At 35.5% G+C, this 14,108-nt stretch overlaps 1 protein-coding gene across 3 annotated transcripts in view; it reads left to right on the top strand.

Moving 5' to 3' along the window:
* MAGE (necdin, MAGE family member) overlaps nt 1-562 on the top strand; it is a 224,698-nt gene extending 224,136 nt beyond the window's left edge. For all 3 annotated transcript variants that reach the window (XM_090371627.1, XM_090371626.1, XM_090371628.1), the window contains exon 10: nt 324-562. In XM_090371627.1, the coding sequence (XP_090227753.1) occupies nt 324-404 (81 nt within the window). In that variant the 3' untranslated portion in view covers nt 405-562. The remainder of the gene's footprint in view (nt 1-323) is intronic.
* The last annotated feature ends 13,546 nt before the right edge of the window (nt 563-14,108 follow it).

The following is a 14,108-nucleotide window of genomic DNA, read 5'->3' as shown; positions in this document are numbered from 1 at the left end:
TATTTAATTGTCTTATACTTGTATACATTATAAGACATTTAAATAGGAAAAGGATGTTTTCAGAATAGGTGTGTGGCGATTTGCATTCACCCAAAGACAAATCATTTGTTGGAATAAATTTCTACCTTGTATTGTGGAGGTGGGTAGTTTGAATAAATTTAGTGAAGTAAGATTTTTTTTAAATCTGGTTTTATATAACCTTTTCTTCCTTGCATAATGTTACCAATACTAATATAAGTATTACACAGTAGTCAGATAACTGCATTCACTATGTCCTTCAAGGCTATATTAAAATATTTAATCATTGAATATTTAAATTTCAGACATATAATAATGGAATAAAACCTGAGCAATGGGTGACTCAATTTCAGGATGTCCAAGCATCTGAAGAAATGCATGTATAATTTGTATTTAGTGAATAATCAATAAAAGAGGAATCTTTTATTTACTACAACAAAAGTGTAATTAATGTATATGTTAATTTTTTTTGAGACATTTTTATAATTCTTATACTGTAAATTCTGTACCTTACAAGTTCCTTTATAGTAAGGTTACAATTTCCTCCCCCTTCAAATCTATTGACAAAATGGCTTCAGCAGTGATTGTGGAAAATAAACATCATACATAAATAAATCTCTTTACAAAGAACTTCTCAGGGATGGAAGATCAAATGATTTCATTGTACTGAAATTTCATTGTAATGAATATTTTGAAATTATTGCAAAAGAATTTTGTTCAGATGAATTCTGCTGTACTTTTCTAATATATCGAAGTATCAGTTTCCATTTTACCAATCATCAGTAAATAAAATGACTAAATATACTACAAGAGTAAAAATATTTTGTTAAGAGAAATAAGGGTAGCTGGCCAGAACTTAATATTTTCATTACAGTGAAATTTTTGTTAAAAAAATCCATCTGTTTTTTGTTTTTCTTTAATGTGAACATTTTTTAAATTCTTTTACAAAAAACGGGGAGATAGTAATTACTGGTGCCAAAATTGCTGATGCCATTCATTATAACAGGATTTTACTATAATAATAGTGCATAATAGCTACTGCTATTCATTATAATTGCTGTACATATTACAATTCGTTGTACATTCATTGTAACAGGATTTTACTATAATAATAGTGCATAATAGCTGCTGCTGCTAATGCGCCAGAAAAACCTAAATCTATAATAATAATTAAATAAATGAAATTATAAATTTATTGAATTAATAATTAAATAATTGAAATTATAGTTATAGTATTAATTAATAGCTATAATTAACTATTAAATTTCACCAATTTGCATGGTTTTTGATGCTTATAAACTAATCACAATCATACCATTAATCATCCTGTTCTATTTCAGGATGGATTGGCGACAGTATTTTAAAATTATATGTATCTATACTCAGGTGCTGATGCTCAGAAGGAGATAAGAGTTGCAGCAAGCACCAGTGTAACTCTGATTTTCAGAAAATGTTTGTCTGATTTCTATTAACACCACTCTTCGTGGTTTTTGATGTTTATAAACTAATTGCAGTTTTTAACTGGGTTTTTTATGCTGATTTGAGAAATGTTATATGTTTTTTTTTTTTCTATCACATAACGTTTTTTGTCTATCACATCAGTGTTGATGTCATGAATTGTATTATTGATCTATTAAGTTAGGATTAAACGCTCAGAATTTGTAATTTAAATCTTCACATATTGGCAATGCTGCTGCAGTCATTTGCTTCTTGGCCTTGAGAGCTCCATGCAGCAGTGTTTATCAGTGTGAGTTCAGTTTATTTTTGAGGTTATCATGTCAAACTTGTGCTGAAAAGTAAAATGTCTTCACGCAAATGTTGGAACAATCTGAACTTATTTTGTTATATTTGTGGACATTCTTCAAGCAAAGACAAGATATTACAGAATTTGTAAAAAATGTGTATTGTGCTTATTTTGTAGCGAAACTTGATGACCAAGATACAGTGGTCTCCACACAAAGTTTGCCTAACCTGTATTGAAGTATTGCGATTGTTTGAAAATTGTAAAAAGAAGGCTACGCCATTTGCAATTCCCATGATTTGGCAGGAGCCTACAAACCACTGTGATGACTGTTACTTTGGCTTATTTAATAAAGGGATATAATGCAAAGAGTGAAAAGGACATTCTGTATCCTAATATTCCATCTGCCATTAGACTAGTCTCACATGGAAATAACCTGCCTATTCCATACTCTCCACTTATATTGGATAATGTAGCAGCAGAGAATGCTGAAAGTGAAGCTTCAGAAGATGAAACTGAAGTCTACACACTTGGAGACATTGAATCCAGCCCCCTCAACTGTTTTCACAGCATGAACTCAATGATTTGGTAAGAGATTTAAATTTATCAAAGGAATCTCTAGAACTCCTTGATTCTAAACTTAAGTCAAAAAATCTTCTAACAAGAACTACTCCCCTACTTTTGCAAGGACGATTCTGGTTTTTGTAGGAATATAAATTACTTAATGGATTATTTAGGAATTAGTTACAATCCTACCCAGCAGAGAATTTTTATTGACTCATCAAAGAGGAGTTTCCATTGTAGTGCAACACACCTTTGAGACTCCTCTTTGATGAATCAATAAAAAGTCAAAGCAGAGTGAGCTACTGGGTAAATTCTAGTAGCTCACTCTACATTTGAAAAAACTTTGAAGAAGTTGCCAACAAATATTAAGTACGAAAAACATGGTTGGTTGGTCTGTGCTGACTAAAATGATAAGCATGTTACTTGGACAGCAGTCTGGCTATACAAAAATACCTGCTTTTTGTGTGAGTGGGACAGTCAGGCAAAGCATAAGCACTGGGATGTCAAGGTCTGACCAGAGAGGGGCAGTTTGTTGCCTGGATCAATGAACATAGTTCATAAACCACTGATATATCCCCCCCCAAAAAAAAAAAAACTGTTCTCTTTCTACCCTTGCACATCAGTTTGAAACAGTTTGCAAAAGCTTTACCTCAGGAAGGTCCCTGCTTCAACTACCTTTGTACTAAATTCCCATTAATCACTCAAGTGAAGCTAAAACATAAAACAGTTATTTTTTGTTAGACTCAAATTTGCAAACTGATGGGAGACTGAGATTTTGAGGGAACTATGGATAAAAGAGAAAAACAGGCATGGATTAACTTCAGATCTGTTGTTGAGAACTTCTTAGGGAACATAAGGATCCAAACTACAAGAATACAGTATAAAATATGCTGGCAAATTTCAAGAAGCTGGGCTGCAATATGAGTGTCAAGGTACATTATTTACACTCTCACATTGACTACTGCCCGGAATATCTAGAAAGTCTAGGAAGTATTAGTGAATAACAGGATGAAAGGTTTCACCAGGACAATAAAGGCATGGAGATGAGGCACCAGGGGCTGAAGGCAGGGGAGGAATGTCAACATTGATGGATGACTATTGCTGGATGGTGAAGAGGGATTATGAAGTAGAAGGAGCGCCTCCGTAGCTAGGTGGGAAGGAGCAGCAGTGCATAGCACACGCTTCTTGATTAGACCGGGGTTCAAGCCCATCACAACCAAATACGGAGGATGCGGAAAGGTCAGGGAATGACCACCGCATATCCCAGAGCAATATGGCCTTAGTTGCTAATGCTCCTAAAAATCAAATAACAAACAACAAACAAAGTAGAAGGATCTTTAAGAAAGTCAAAGAAATTAAAAAATTTGATCATCGTAGATCAGTTTTTAAAATGGAAGGCAAGTGTTTAGTTTTTTACCACACTGCCTTTTTCAATAGTGTTTTAAACATGTATTTAAATATAAAAGTCTGATAAAAAGAGCATTGTTATGATTTCAGTGCACAAAAATTAATAAAAAATTTGTGAAAAATCAAATTTTCTTTTGTCTTTTTTGAAGAAATGATGTGATGGTAACAAACGGAAATCATTTTTGAAATCAGCATTAGAAAATGATTCATAAACACCCTTTGTGGGAAAACATCGCTTTTTTTTTTTTTTTTAATGCAGAGTAGTATTATTATCTGAAAGCCCATAGCTTTTATATAAAAACTATAGACTTTGTAATAATTAAATTGTATCAGTGTTTTCCAGAGTGTGATGGCGCCTCCGTCGCCAGGTGGGAAGGAGCAGCAGTGCGTAGCACACGCTTCTTGATTAGACCGGGGTTCGAGCCCGTCACCACCAAATACGGATGATGTGGAAAGGTCGGGGAATGACCACCGCATATCCCGGAGCAATATGGCCTTAGTTGCTAATGCTTCTAAAAAAAAAAAAAAAAAACCAGAGTGTGGTACACGAAAGGATTTCATGGTATACACAGCAGAATAGAAATTCCAAAAAAATCGTTCCATAGTTCTGTCTGCTGTTCAGTGAACTCTGATATAAAGAAAGTTGAACATATTCATTTTTTATAATTATTATTATATTGGCCTTAAGCAGATGGTAGGTATCAGTATTTTTGTGACTTGCTATTGAACAAGAATGTTTGTAACGACACACTTTTTCAATATAAATTATATGCCCTGGATGTTTGATTGGATTTGAGGAGAACCATGAATTATGCTATTTTAATTGGCATCCATACTTATAATAATATTCATGACTCAAATGCTTTCAGTTTTATCAAAATTACGAAATTACTGATTTAAAAAAAAAATATTCTTTTGGAAAGGTCATGTCTATTTACAGTCGAAGCTCTATATATTGACCCCCCCAGGGAAATGAGAACACGGTCATTATATCGGAAGGGTGTTATATTGATTGTTCATAAAATAGTATTACATTAATGAGAAATTAGCAGTGACTAACCACATAGGATGTTATAACGTGTGGGACATTAAAAAGAGGTTTGCCATAAAGAGCTTTGACTGTACTTAGTATGACACGTTGACTGTACCAAGTACTTAAATGGTTTGACCAACTTCAATGAAATTTCATTTTTTATAATCTATATATATAAAATGCTTAGGTATGCTGCCCAATTTTTCCAACTGCTAATTGTTGCCAGCACCCATTCACGTGGTTCACCTCCCATGACCACCATACCGGGCATTCTTTATTAATTTTTGTACTAACGTTTTTCCAACTGCTAATTGTTGCTAGCATCAGTTCACCTCACATGACAATCATATCGGACACTCTTTATTAATTTTTTGTACTAATATCTTTCGACTAAAGAAAGGCAACCTATGCCTCAAAGCTATCGATGTATGTTTATTTTAACTGTGTATTTTTTATGTCTTCAATTTTAATAAACCATTCTAAGTTTTAAGAAGTGTAAAAATGGCTGAACAGTGTGTAAGAACTTTCAGAAAACGCAGAAGAAATGCTAATGAAACATTAGAGGAGAGATCTAATAGACAGAGACCGAAACTCTGTGACTATGAAGACGGACAGAAAACATTGAAGAAAGAGAAGCAAGATTGGAAATTAGAAGATGGGCAAAACGCTGAATAATCAAATAGAAGTACTAGATGCGAATAATCAACAAGCTGTAATTAATGTGGAAGAGCATGGCATAGGAAATATGTGTAACAATTGTGAGTATTGCAATGCAAGATATTTGGGACATCGGTTAAACCCGTCAAATAAATACACCAAATGCTGTCGTGATGGAAAGGTTTCACTTCACCTACTGTCTGAGACACCTACGCTATTACGAGAGCTGCTTACAGGGGATACACATGAAGTGAATAATTGCAAAGAACGTATACCAGAGTACAACTCAGCAATGGCGTTTGCATCAGTGGGTGCAGAGATTAAATCACCACCTGGAAATGGTCCATACTGTTTTAGAATACACGGCCAGATTTACCATTTGGTCTCACCACTATATCCAAACGAGGAAAATAAGCCAGGATATGGACAACTTGATATTTTTGATTCTGCTGAAGCAACAAAAAAATGGCTTGAAAAACAATCAAACCAAGGGTGTATGGCCGAAGTAATGCAACAATTGGACTGCAACAAGTTAACCCATTTGCTGAGTCATATAAATAAATGCATCAAATAACCCAGGCCAATGCAACAATGAATGTGTGCGTGTCATTTATAGAAGACCCAGACTTAGATAAGAGACGATATAATGCACCTGTATCCAAAATGGAAGTTGCTACAATATTTGTTGGAGAAGATGAGGAAACCACCTGCTAATAGAGGCATATGCTTATATTCTACAGGTGGCTGTTGTAGAATTATATCGCCACTAAACAAGAATGGTGAAGACTGAAGGATCTAGATTAAACTATTTATGCCATAATCAGAAAGATTGCGTATGTTACGCCGGGTGCAATGAGTTTTCATATAAAATGTTTTTGAGCAGTTGCAGGTTTGATGAAAATCAGATTAATATGACTAGTGCTTTACATAATGATCAAAAACAACTCCATCAAATAACTAGTACATATTTGAACAGATCAAAAAATTACTCAAATAAAAGTGACTTATTTAAAATAAATACATTTTGTAATAAATATTTCTTTGATATACCTAACAGTTTTTGTTATATTTTCAAAATTAAAAATATTATATAAATCATAGTCCTTTCTGATGTATTCTATGAGGTAGTTATTTGTTTTCCAATAATTTCTTTTGAAATATAAAGTATTTTGACACATTTCTGTAAAACCACGTATTTACTTGTTTCATGACTCCCATCAGTTCTTGATATCCCCAGCAACTTGCTTTCCGGGCTGCTGCTCATTCCAGTAGAAGCTGTGCAAGAATCATTTCCACCTCTGCCTTCGGCTACTGTTAATCTATTAGTCTGTTAATCCCCCCCCCAAGCTAGCAGTTTTCCGACCCACCTAATATTGCCTCGATAGCATCAGCAAAGATTCTTGGACCCCTTGTATTTAAGTATTTAACTTTTGCCTGGCAGATATACCCTGGTCCTATTCCACTATCCTTTTTGCACAATATATTTCCTGTTTCCCTGACAGTTGAGTCACCAACAATAACTAGCTCCTGTGGGACCAGCGCATTCTGTCCTGAAGGTTGCCGCTGTGTTACATGGTGCATAAGAGGGTGCTCTGGCATTGAGTTTGGCAGCTGAGAACTTGATGGGGGCCTCCATTTAATTCCTTTGAGGGCATCTGACTCTTCAAGCTCTTGTAGACGCCCATCAGAACACTGAGTTGGCACCTAATTTCTTTACATTCTCTGCACCTAGCACACACAAAGACATCGTCCATGGCTAGATCATATCCTGTTCGAGAGAGATCTGCAAACATGTCACATTTTGCACATTTTTCTTAGACAGATGCATTGGAGAACTGTCCCCTACGGTTCTCCCGCGAACCACAGAATTTTCGCTACTTTGCACAAGTTGCTTTGCTGCTCTAGTCTGGGGCATGATTATCATTTAAATGCAATTTAATTAACAATAATTTATAAATTTAATTGATTAATTGCCAGTACTATATTAAGCTAACAGATTCCTAATACAGTGCTATGTATTACGCTAGTTTTATGCTATCAAGTTCTATATATATGTAATACCCCTGGCATTACATATATTGTGTATGGATAAAGCACACATTGCAACTGAGTTGGAAGTAGCCGACCGGGCTAGCCGCGTGGGTAAAATGCTTGCCTGGCAACCCAAAGGTCGCAGGTTCGATTCCCGCCTCGGGCTTGGATCAAAGTACTGCATAAACCTTGGGAGGTGCATTATGGCCACAGAAGCCTATGCGCCAACAACTACCAAAAAAAAAAAAAGAGTTGGAAGTGCCATCAGTGTTACCACAAATGCGAGTTTCTAGAAGGAAAAAAAACGCGAGTTTACCTAAGTTTACACAAGTTTAAATGATTACCATTTAAATGCAATTTAATTAACAATAATTTATAAATATAATTGATTAATTGCCAATACTATACTAAGCTAACAGATTCTTACTACAGTGCTATGTATTATGCTATCTAGTTTTATGTTATGCCTTATGCTATCAAGTTGTATATATATGTGTAATGCTATTCCATATCGAAAATACACAATGGCGGCAAGTTTCGAACAGTACAGGTTTTGCCAGTACTAAGTAATAACCCACCACAAAATCTCTATCTAAGTTCAAAATAAACTAAGTGTCCTAACTAGGAATATAAAGCTACTTCTAGAAAATAAATTAATATGCCAGTTTAGTCAATAAAATGGTAAAAATTTATGAAAAACTTCTCTATTAGCTGGAGCCGTAAAAACTTTGTCCACACCAAGCTAATCTCATTCCCACTCCTAAGTTTTGATCCCCCTGAGCCCAAGGAAGCTCCCATAATTATTACTAAGGATTTGCGTACTTCCTTTGCTGCCTCCTTTAATATAACTGGATAGATCCCGTCCACCCCAGGTACCTTATGTTTAACTTCAACAATTTCTCCTCCACTTTGCTTTCAGTTATTACAAAATTACTTAGCTCCCTGTTAGAGTTTGATAAACTTCTGGCATTCCACTCCTTGAATAACTCATCATGTGTGAATGTAGATGCAAAATATTCATTCAGTTTATCAGCTAATTAAGTGGACCAATCTGATTCATCTCTTTCCTTCTAGAGTTTACATAAGTAAAGAACTCTGCTGTTTTTCTTTACATCATTTGCCAAAGATTTCTCGTAATCTGCCTTCACCTGCCTAACCGTTTTTGGTTAGGCAGGTGACCTAAATGTGTTTGGCATAAAGGTCTTCTAAACAAGCTTCCATCTTATGGGTTGCCAACTATTTTTTGTAATTGGTTATCCAGTTTTCTCTCTGATCACTCACTCAGGGTGATGGTAGATGGCTCTCTGTCTTCTAACTTCTCCACTAATGCTGGTGTCCCCCAAGGTTCAGTTCTCTCCCCCACTCTTTTACTCTTGTATATTAATGACCTTCTTCCATTGACTGGAAATCCTATCCATAGTTTTGCTGATGATAGCACATTGCATTCCACTTTCCATTTTGAGAAACCTTGTCCTGCTCAATCAGCTTCAACTTCTCGAAAATCTGCTACCAATTCCTTAAATGCCAATTTTCAGGTAATTCTCCAGTGGGGCAAAGACAACTTAGTTGATTTCAACCCTTCTAAAACTCAGTCTTGTCTTATATCTCGCAAAAAGGATTCTTCTGCTCCTATGCTTATCTTTAGTGACACTCCGACTTCTAGGCAAAATGATATATCCCTTTTGGGGATTTCTCTCTTGGCACAAGTACATTACAAATATTGCTTCTTCTGCATCTAAAAAACTTGGTTTTCTCTTTCGCTCTCGGCGATACTTTTCTTCCAAACAGCTGCTCACTCTGTATAAATCGCAAATCCGCCCTGCCGTGGAATATTGTTCCCACATCTGGGATGGTGCCCCCAAAACCTCTCTCAGGCTTCTTGATTCCATTCAGAAGAGGGCAGTTAGGTTAATTAATGATTCATCTCTAACAGAGTATCTCCACTTGCTTTCTCATTGACGTACTGTTTCTGCTGCATGCCTCTTCTACAGATACTTCCATGGGCACTGTTCTTCTGAATTGGCTTCTATAATTCCTGCTCTCTCTTTCAAAACAGTCCAAACACGTGCCGCCAACATCCATTTACTGTCCAACTTCAAACCCACAGAACCAACTCTTCATCTTCCTCATTTATTCATTCAACTGCCGTTTTCTGGAACAACCTTCCTTCATACGTGTTTCCTGAAAATTACAATCTACAGAAGTTCAAGTCCAATGTCAACAAATATCTTCTTTCATCTTCTCAACCTCCAACTCAAGCACAGTACTAAATACTATAGGTTCTAATACCTCTCGTGTTTGGGGTTCACATTAAAAAAAAAAAAAAAAAAAAAAAAACCTCCTTTGCGACATGGTTACTGACTAGCTTATATCTGCCATAGGCTTCTGTGTTGTCTGATAATTTATATTGCATCCCATGCATTTTTCTTATGCATCCCATTTAGGCCTAAAACTTGAACAATACTTCTTAGTTGGTATGAAAAGCCTAGTTCCATCTTCTCAAACCTCGCCATTGCCGATGAAATTTCACGAAATGCCATTGCCACCTCTCTTGTGATGAAGCATCTTGACTCCTCGTTTGGTTCATCTTGAGCTTCATCAGCATTTTCTTCTTTCACTATCACTGCCTACAAGTCAATAAGTTCTTCGTTAGATAATTCCTTTTCTTCCTCTAACTCCTTCACATCTTTGGCTTCAACCTCCAACTGAAGGCACTTCCGTAGCCAGGTGGGCAGGAGCAGCGTAGCACACGCTTCTTGATTAGACCAGGGTTCGAGCCCGTGACCACTAAATACGGAGGATGTGGAAAGGTCAGGGAATTACCACCGCATATCCCCAGAGCAATATGGCCTTAGTTGCTAATGCTCCTAAAAACCAAATAACAAACAAACTCCAACTGAAGTAGCTCTGCAGCCTTTACAATCTTTTGTGTAACCTCTTCATATGATTCGTCTTTTTCAAATCCTTCGAATCCTTTTACATGCTGTGGGCATATATTCTTCTTTGCGCCATTTAAACAACTTTTAGTAATTTCCACCCAGGCCTTATTATTGTTTAAGATAGCGTGGTAAATATTGTAAGATTTCCAAAAGTCTCTTAACGTAAAATTTTTCTCACTGTCTGCTGCAAACAATTCCTGAGCAAATGTTGTGCGTAAATAGTATGCTTTTAAATTCGAAATAACACCCTAATCCATAGGTTCAATGAGTGAAGTTGTATGTGGTAGTAGAAATATGGCTCTCATGTTTTAATTAAAATCATCTAGATGCGTAGGATGTCCAGGAGCATTATCTATATAATAGAAGCAAAACCTTGAAAGGAACATCGTTGTCTTTACAATATTTTTCAACCTCAGGAATGAAGCAGCATTTAAATTAAACCTCACAGAGAGAGATTGTTATCCATGCTCTCTGGTTCGATCGGAAATGCACTGGAAGGGTGGCTTCATTGATGCCCTTAAATGCACAATAGGATTTCCAGAATGGTACACAAGCAGTGGTTTTAATCTGTAATCTTCTGCTGCATTAGCCCCCAAGCAAGAGCATTGCCCTATCTTTTGAAAAGCCTTGAAACGTGGCATTGTCTTTTCCTCTTTGGCAGTGCATGTTCAATCCAGCATTTTTTTTCCAATACAGAGCAGTCTCGACAACATTAAAAATTTGCTGTGATGAATAGCCACCTTCATCAATAATTTTTTCCAACACATCACAAAATTTCTCTGCAGCTGCAGAATCTGCACTGGCGACTTCACTGCCGCCTTTAATGTTCTGTGCTGTTTTGTGATCAATGTTGATCTTAAGTGCATTGATCCTTTGACATGTTCTTTTATACGTGCACTGTCCTTTGAAATAGTATTCACTGCTGAAGCAGTGAGGCCTAATTCCCTTGCAATAGATGACAATAAATTTTTTGCCCTGCTTCATACTTCTTAATCATTTTCATCTTGATTTCTAAATCAATTTTGTTTAATTTCCTGGCACTACCACCACTTGCACTTTCCATTGGTCACTTTCCCATTATCATTGTAATACGTAAATAGGAATGAAGAAAAGTTTCTGAAAATTTGTTTTTTATATGATTGAAGATTTCAGTGAAGGGGCACACATTTCACCATAATAACATAAAAACCCACACAATTGCAGTTATCAGGATTATTGCAAATGCAATAAAATTGAGTTTACTATCCTTTTATAATTAGATGCACTAACAGAAAAGCCCAAAAAACCAGAAAGTGCAAATTGTTTTTATTGTTTTATGGTCATGACATCCAGAAACGTGTTTTAAAAAAAATATCACAAATGCGTTCAAAATTGATTCTTATAACACGAACATATGATAATGATGAAAGGGTAGTGCAATTTCCATTACAAATATGACCTTTTTTGAGAAATAAATAGCTTAGTAATAAGCGAAATTTTCAATATCCAAGGACTTGGAACGAATTGCAAAAAAAAAATTGTTATTGGGTTCACATTACGATATTTTCGCAATACCTTCATTTATTCCTACAGATGCAAAATACGTTTCCATATTTCTTTCAGTTTGCACCAGCAAAAACTTAAAGTCGAATTTGCGTAAGTTAAGTATTAAGTAAGTCAGGGGGTTCCTGTACATGCAGTTACAGGCACTTCTTGGGGCCCCTGTATTTGAGAGGCAAAAGTTGAAATATTTTCAGAATTTTATTAACACAATATTATAGTAAAAAAAATACAGAAATAAATTAATGTAGTATAATATATAATAATCTATGTTTACGATTTATGATTATGACAAGTTATAAAAAATATTAGCAAACAATTTCAAATAGGTACTAGTTAGTAGAAAAATATGATGAACAGTTTATGGGCTTCTTATATTGCAGAACATATAGATTAATTTTTATAATACTGTTGCTTATATAGATTAATTACTATTTAATATCTGTTTCCAAATCTATGCAGTGCTGAACAGATCTTCATCGTCTTCAGAGAGGCTGAACATTTACGGTGTTTTCGTCAACTATAGAATTTCTAAGATAAAACTCTGGTGGAAGGTCTAAAATTCTGTTATAGGTTTCTGAAATCACCATATTTTTATACTTATTATTACACAGGTTTTCAAAAGCAAAGTTAAGTGTATTTCAATTGTAAGGTATTGGGGGTAAACAAACCTTGTAGGGAACTTAGATTGTGTTATTATTTTATATATAAACACAAAGTATTAGGACCTATAATACTTAATACTGCACTTGTGTTTGAGCATTGGGAAGACAGATGAAAATACTTGTTGACATTAGACTTGAATTTTGGTAGACTAATTTTCAGGAAATATATGTGAAGGAAGGTTGTTCCAGAAAACTGAAGTTGAAGGGATAAATGTGGAAGAAGAAAAGTTGGACAATAAATGGATGTTGTGGCATGTGTTCAGACTGGTTTGGAGGAGAGGGAAAGTTGCAGAAGTCAATTCAGAAGAACAGTGCTCATGGAAGTATCTATACAAAAGGCATGCAACAGAAACAATGTCTGTGAGATAGAGAATGGAGAGACTTTGTAAGAGAACTTGAGTGTGTTTTGACTAGAGAAGCAGATGCCTGCATTGACAGCTCTCCTGAACTGAGCTTTATCTAAAATATGGTAAACATCTGTTGCATCCATTTGATAGGAAATGAGTTGATCAAGAGTGACAGTGTTTCTTTCTGTTAGAATCTGTTTCCACAGGATCATGTTGAGCATTGAAAATTGGACTGGCTTTAAGGTTGCAGGGGTTGCTCTTGGTAGCCCAGTTAATCCATCGAAGGACATGGTACTCTGCAGTAATGAATTTCCTGATGTTGAATTGAGAAGCAGATGACCAAATGGAAGATGCATACATCTTCCATGGTTTTTAAGTCGTCATTGTATATACTGCACCACTAGTTTTGTGTTGGCTACACCCAGCAGCTCTTGTTGAATGCTCACTAATGCTACAAAACGTTAGACTTTTACTTTTTTAGACCCAAGTCAGTGTGAATTTGTACTTTCTTATGGAAGTATTGTGAATGGGGGCCTTAATGTTATTCTTCAACCTTTTTCCTTGAAAGGTCATTTGGCAGATTTTTCAATTTTAATCTCCAGGCTTTTAGCAGCTTATTCAGTACTTGTTAATTTTTTCCCATACAATTTAGATTTTCCATTGGTATGATCTATTTATTTTGGTGAATGACAACAGATGTGGGATGGGTGCATTGCAAGCTGGTAGGTTAATTGTTTTCTTTATCCATTTGGCCATGAGGTCCTCACTAACATTAACCTGACTGTTTTTTTGTGAAGGTCATTTTAGTTTGGCCAAGCTTATATACCATGTTGTAATGGGCTCTTATCTTAAGCTAGAGAAATTTAGCTCTTGTTTTCTTATAAGCGGTTGCATTGTCATGGTGAGAGGTTTCTTCCATTTCCGAAATACTGTCTTATTAACAAAAGCATGCCTTTGATACTGAGCAGAAAAGTGGTTTTCATAAAATATGATTAGAAATTGTGATCCGTTTTTGTACCACTATCTGCCTTAGCATTGTTGATACTTCTATTTTGGCTTCACTTTACCAAAATTTCATGCCAGTTAGTGGTTCTGAGATGATAGAGGATGATATAAGAATACTATTTTTAAGTATTGAGACTTTTTCTTTTGAGGACAAGGAAAGTT

Source organism: Mastigoproctus giganteus, chromosome 4 (assembly GCF_048544385.1).
Source record: "Mastigoproctus giganteus isolate SK-2022 chromosome 4, ASM4854438v1, whole genome shotgun sequence".
Taxonomy (NCBI): domain Eukaryota; kingdom Metazoa; phylum Arthropoda; class Arachnida; order Uropygi; family Thelyphonidae; genus Mastigoproctus; species Mastigoproctus giganteus.
This window is presented reverse-complemented; position numbering and strand designations above follow the sequence as displayed.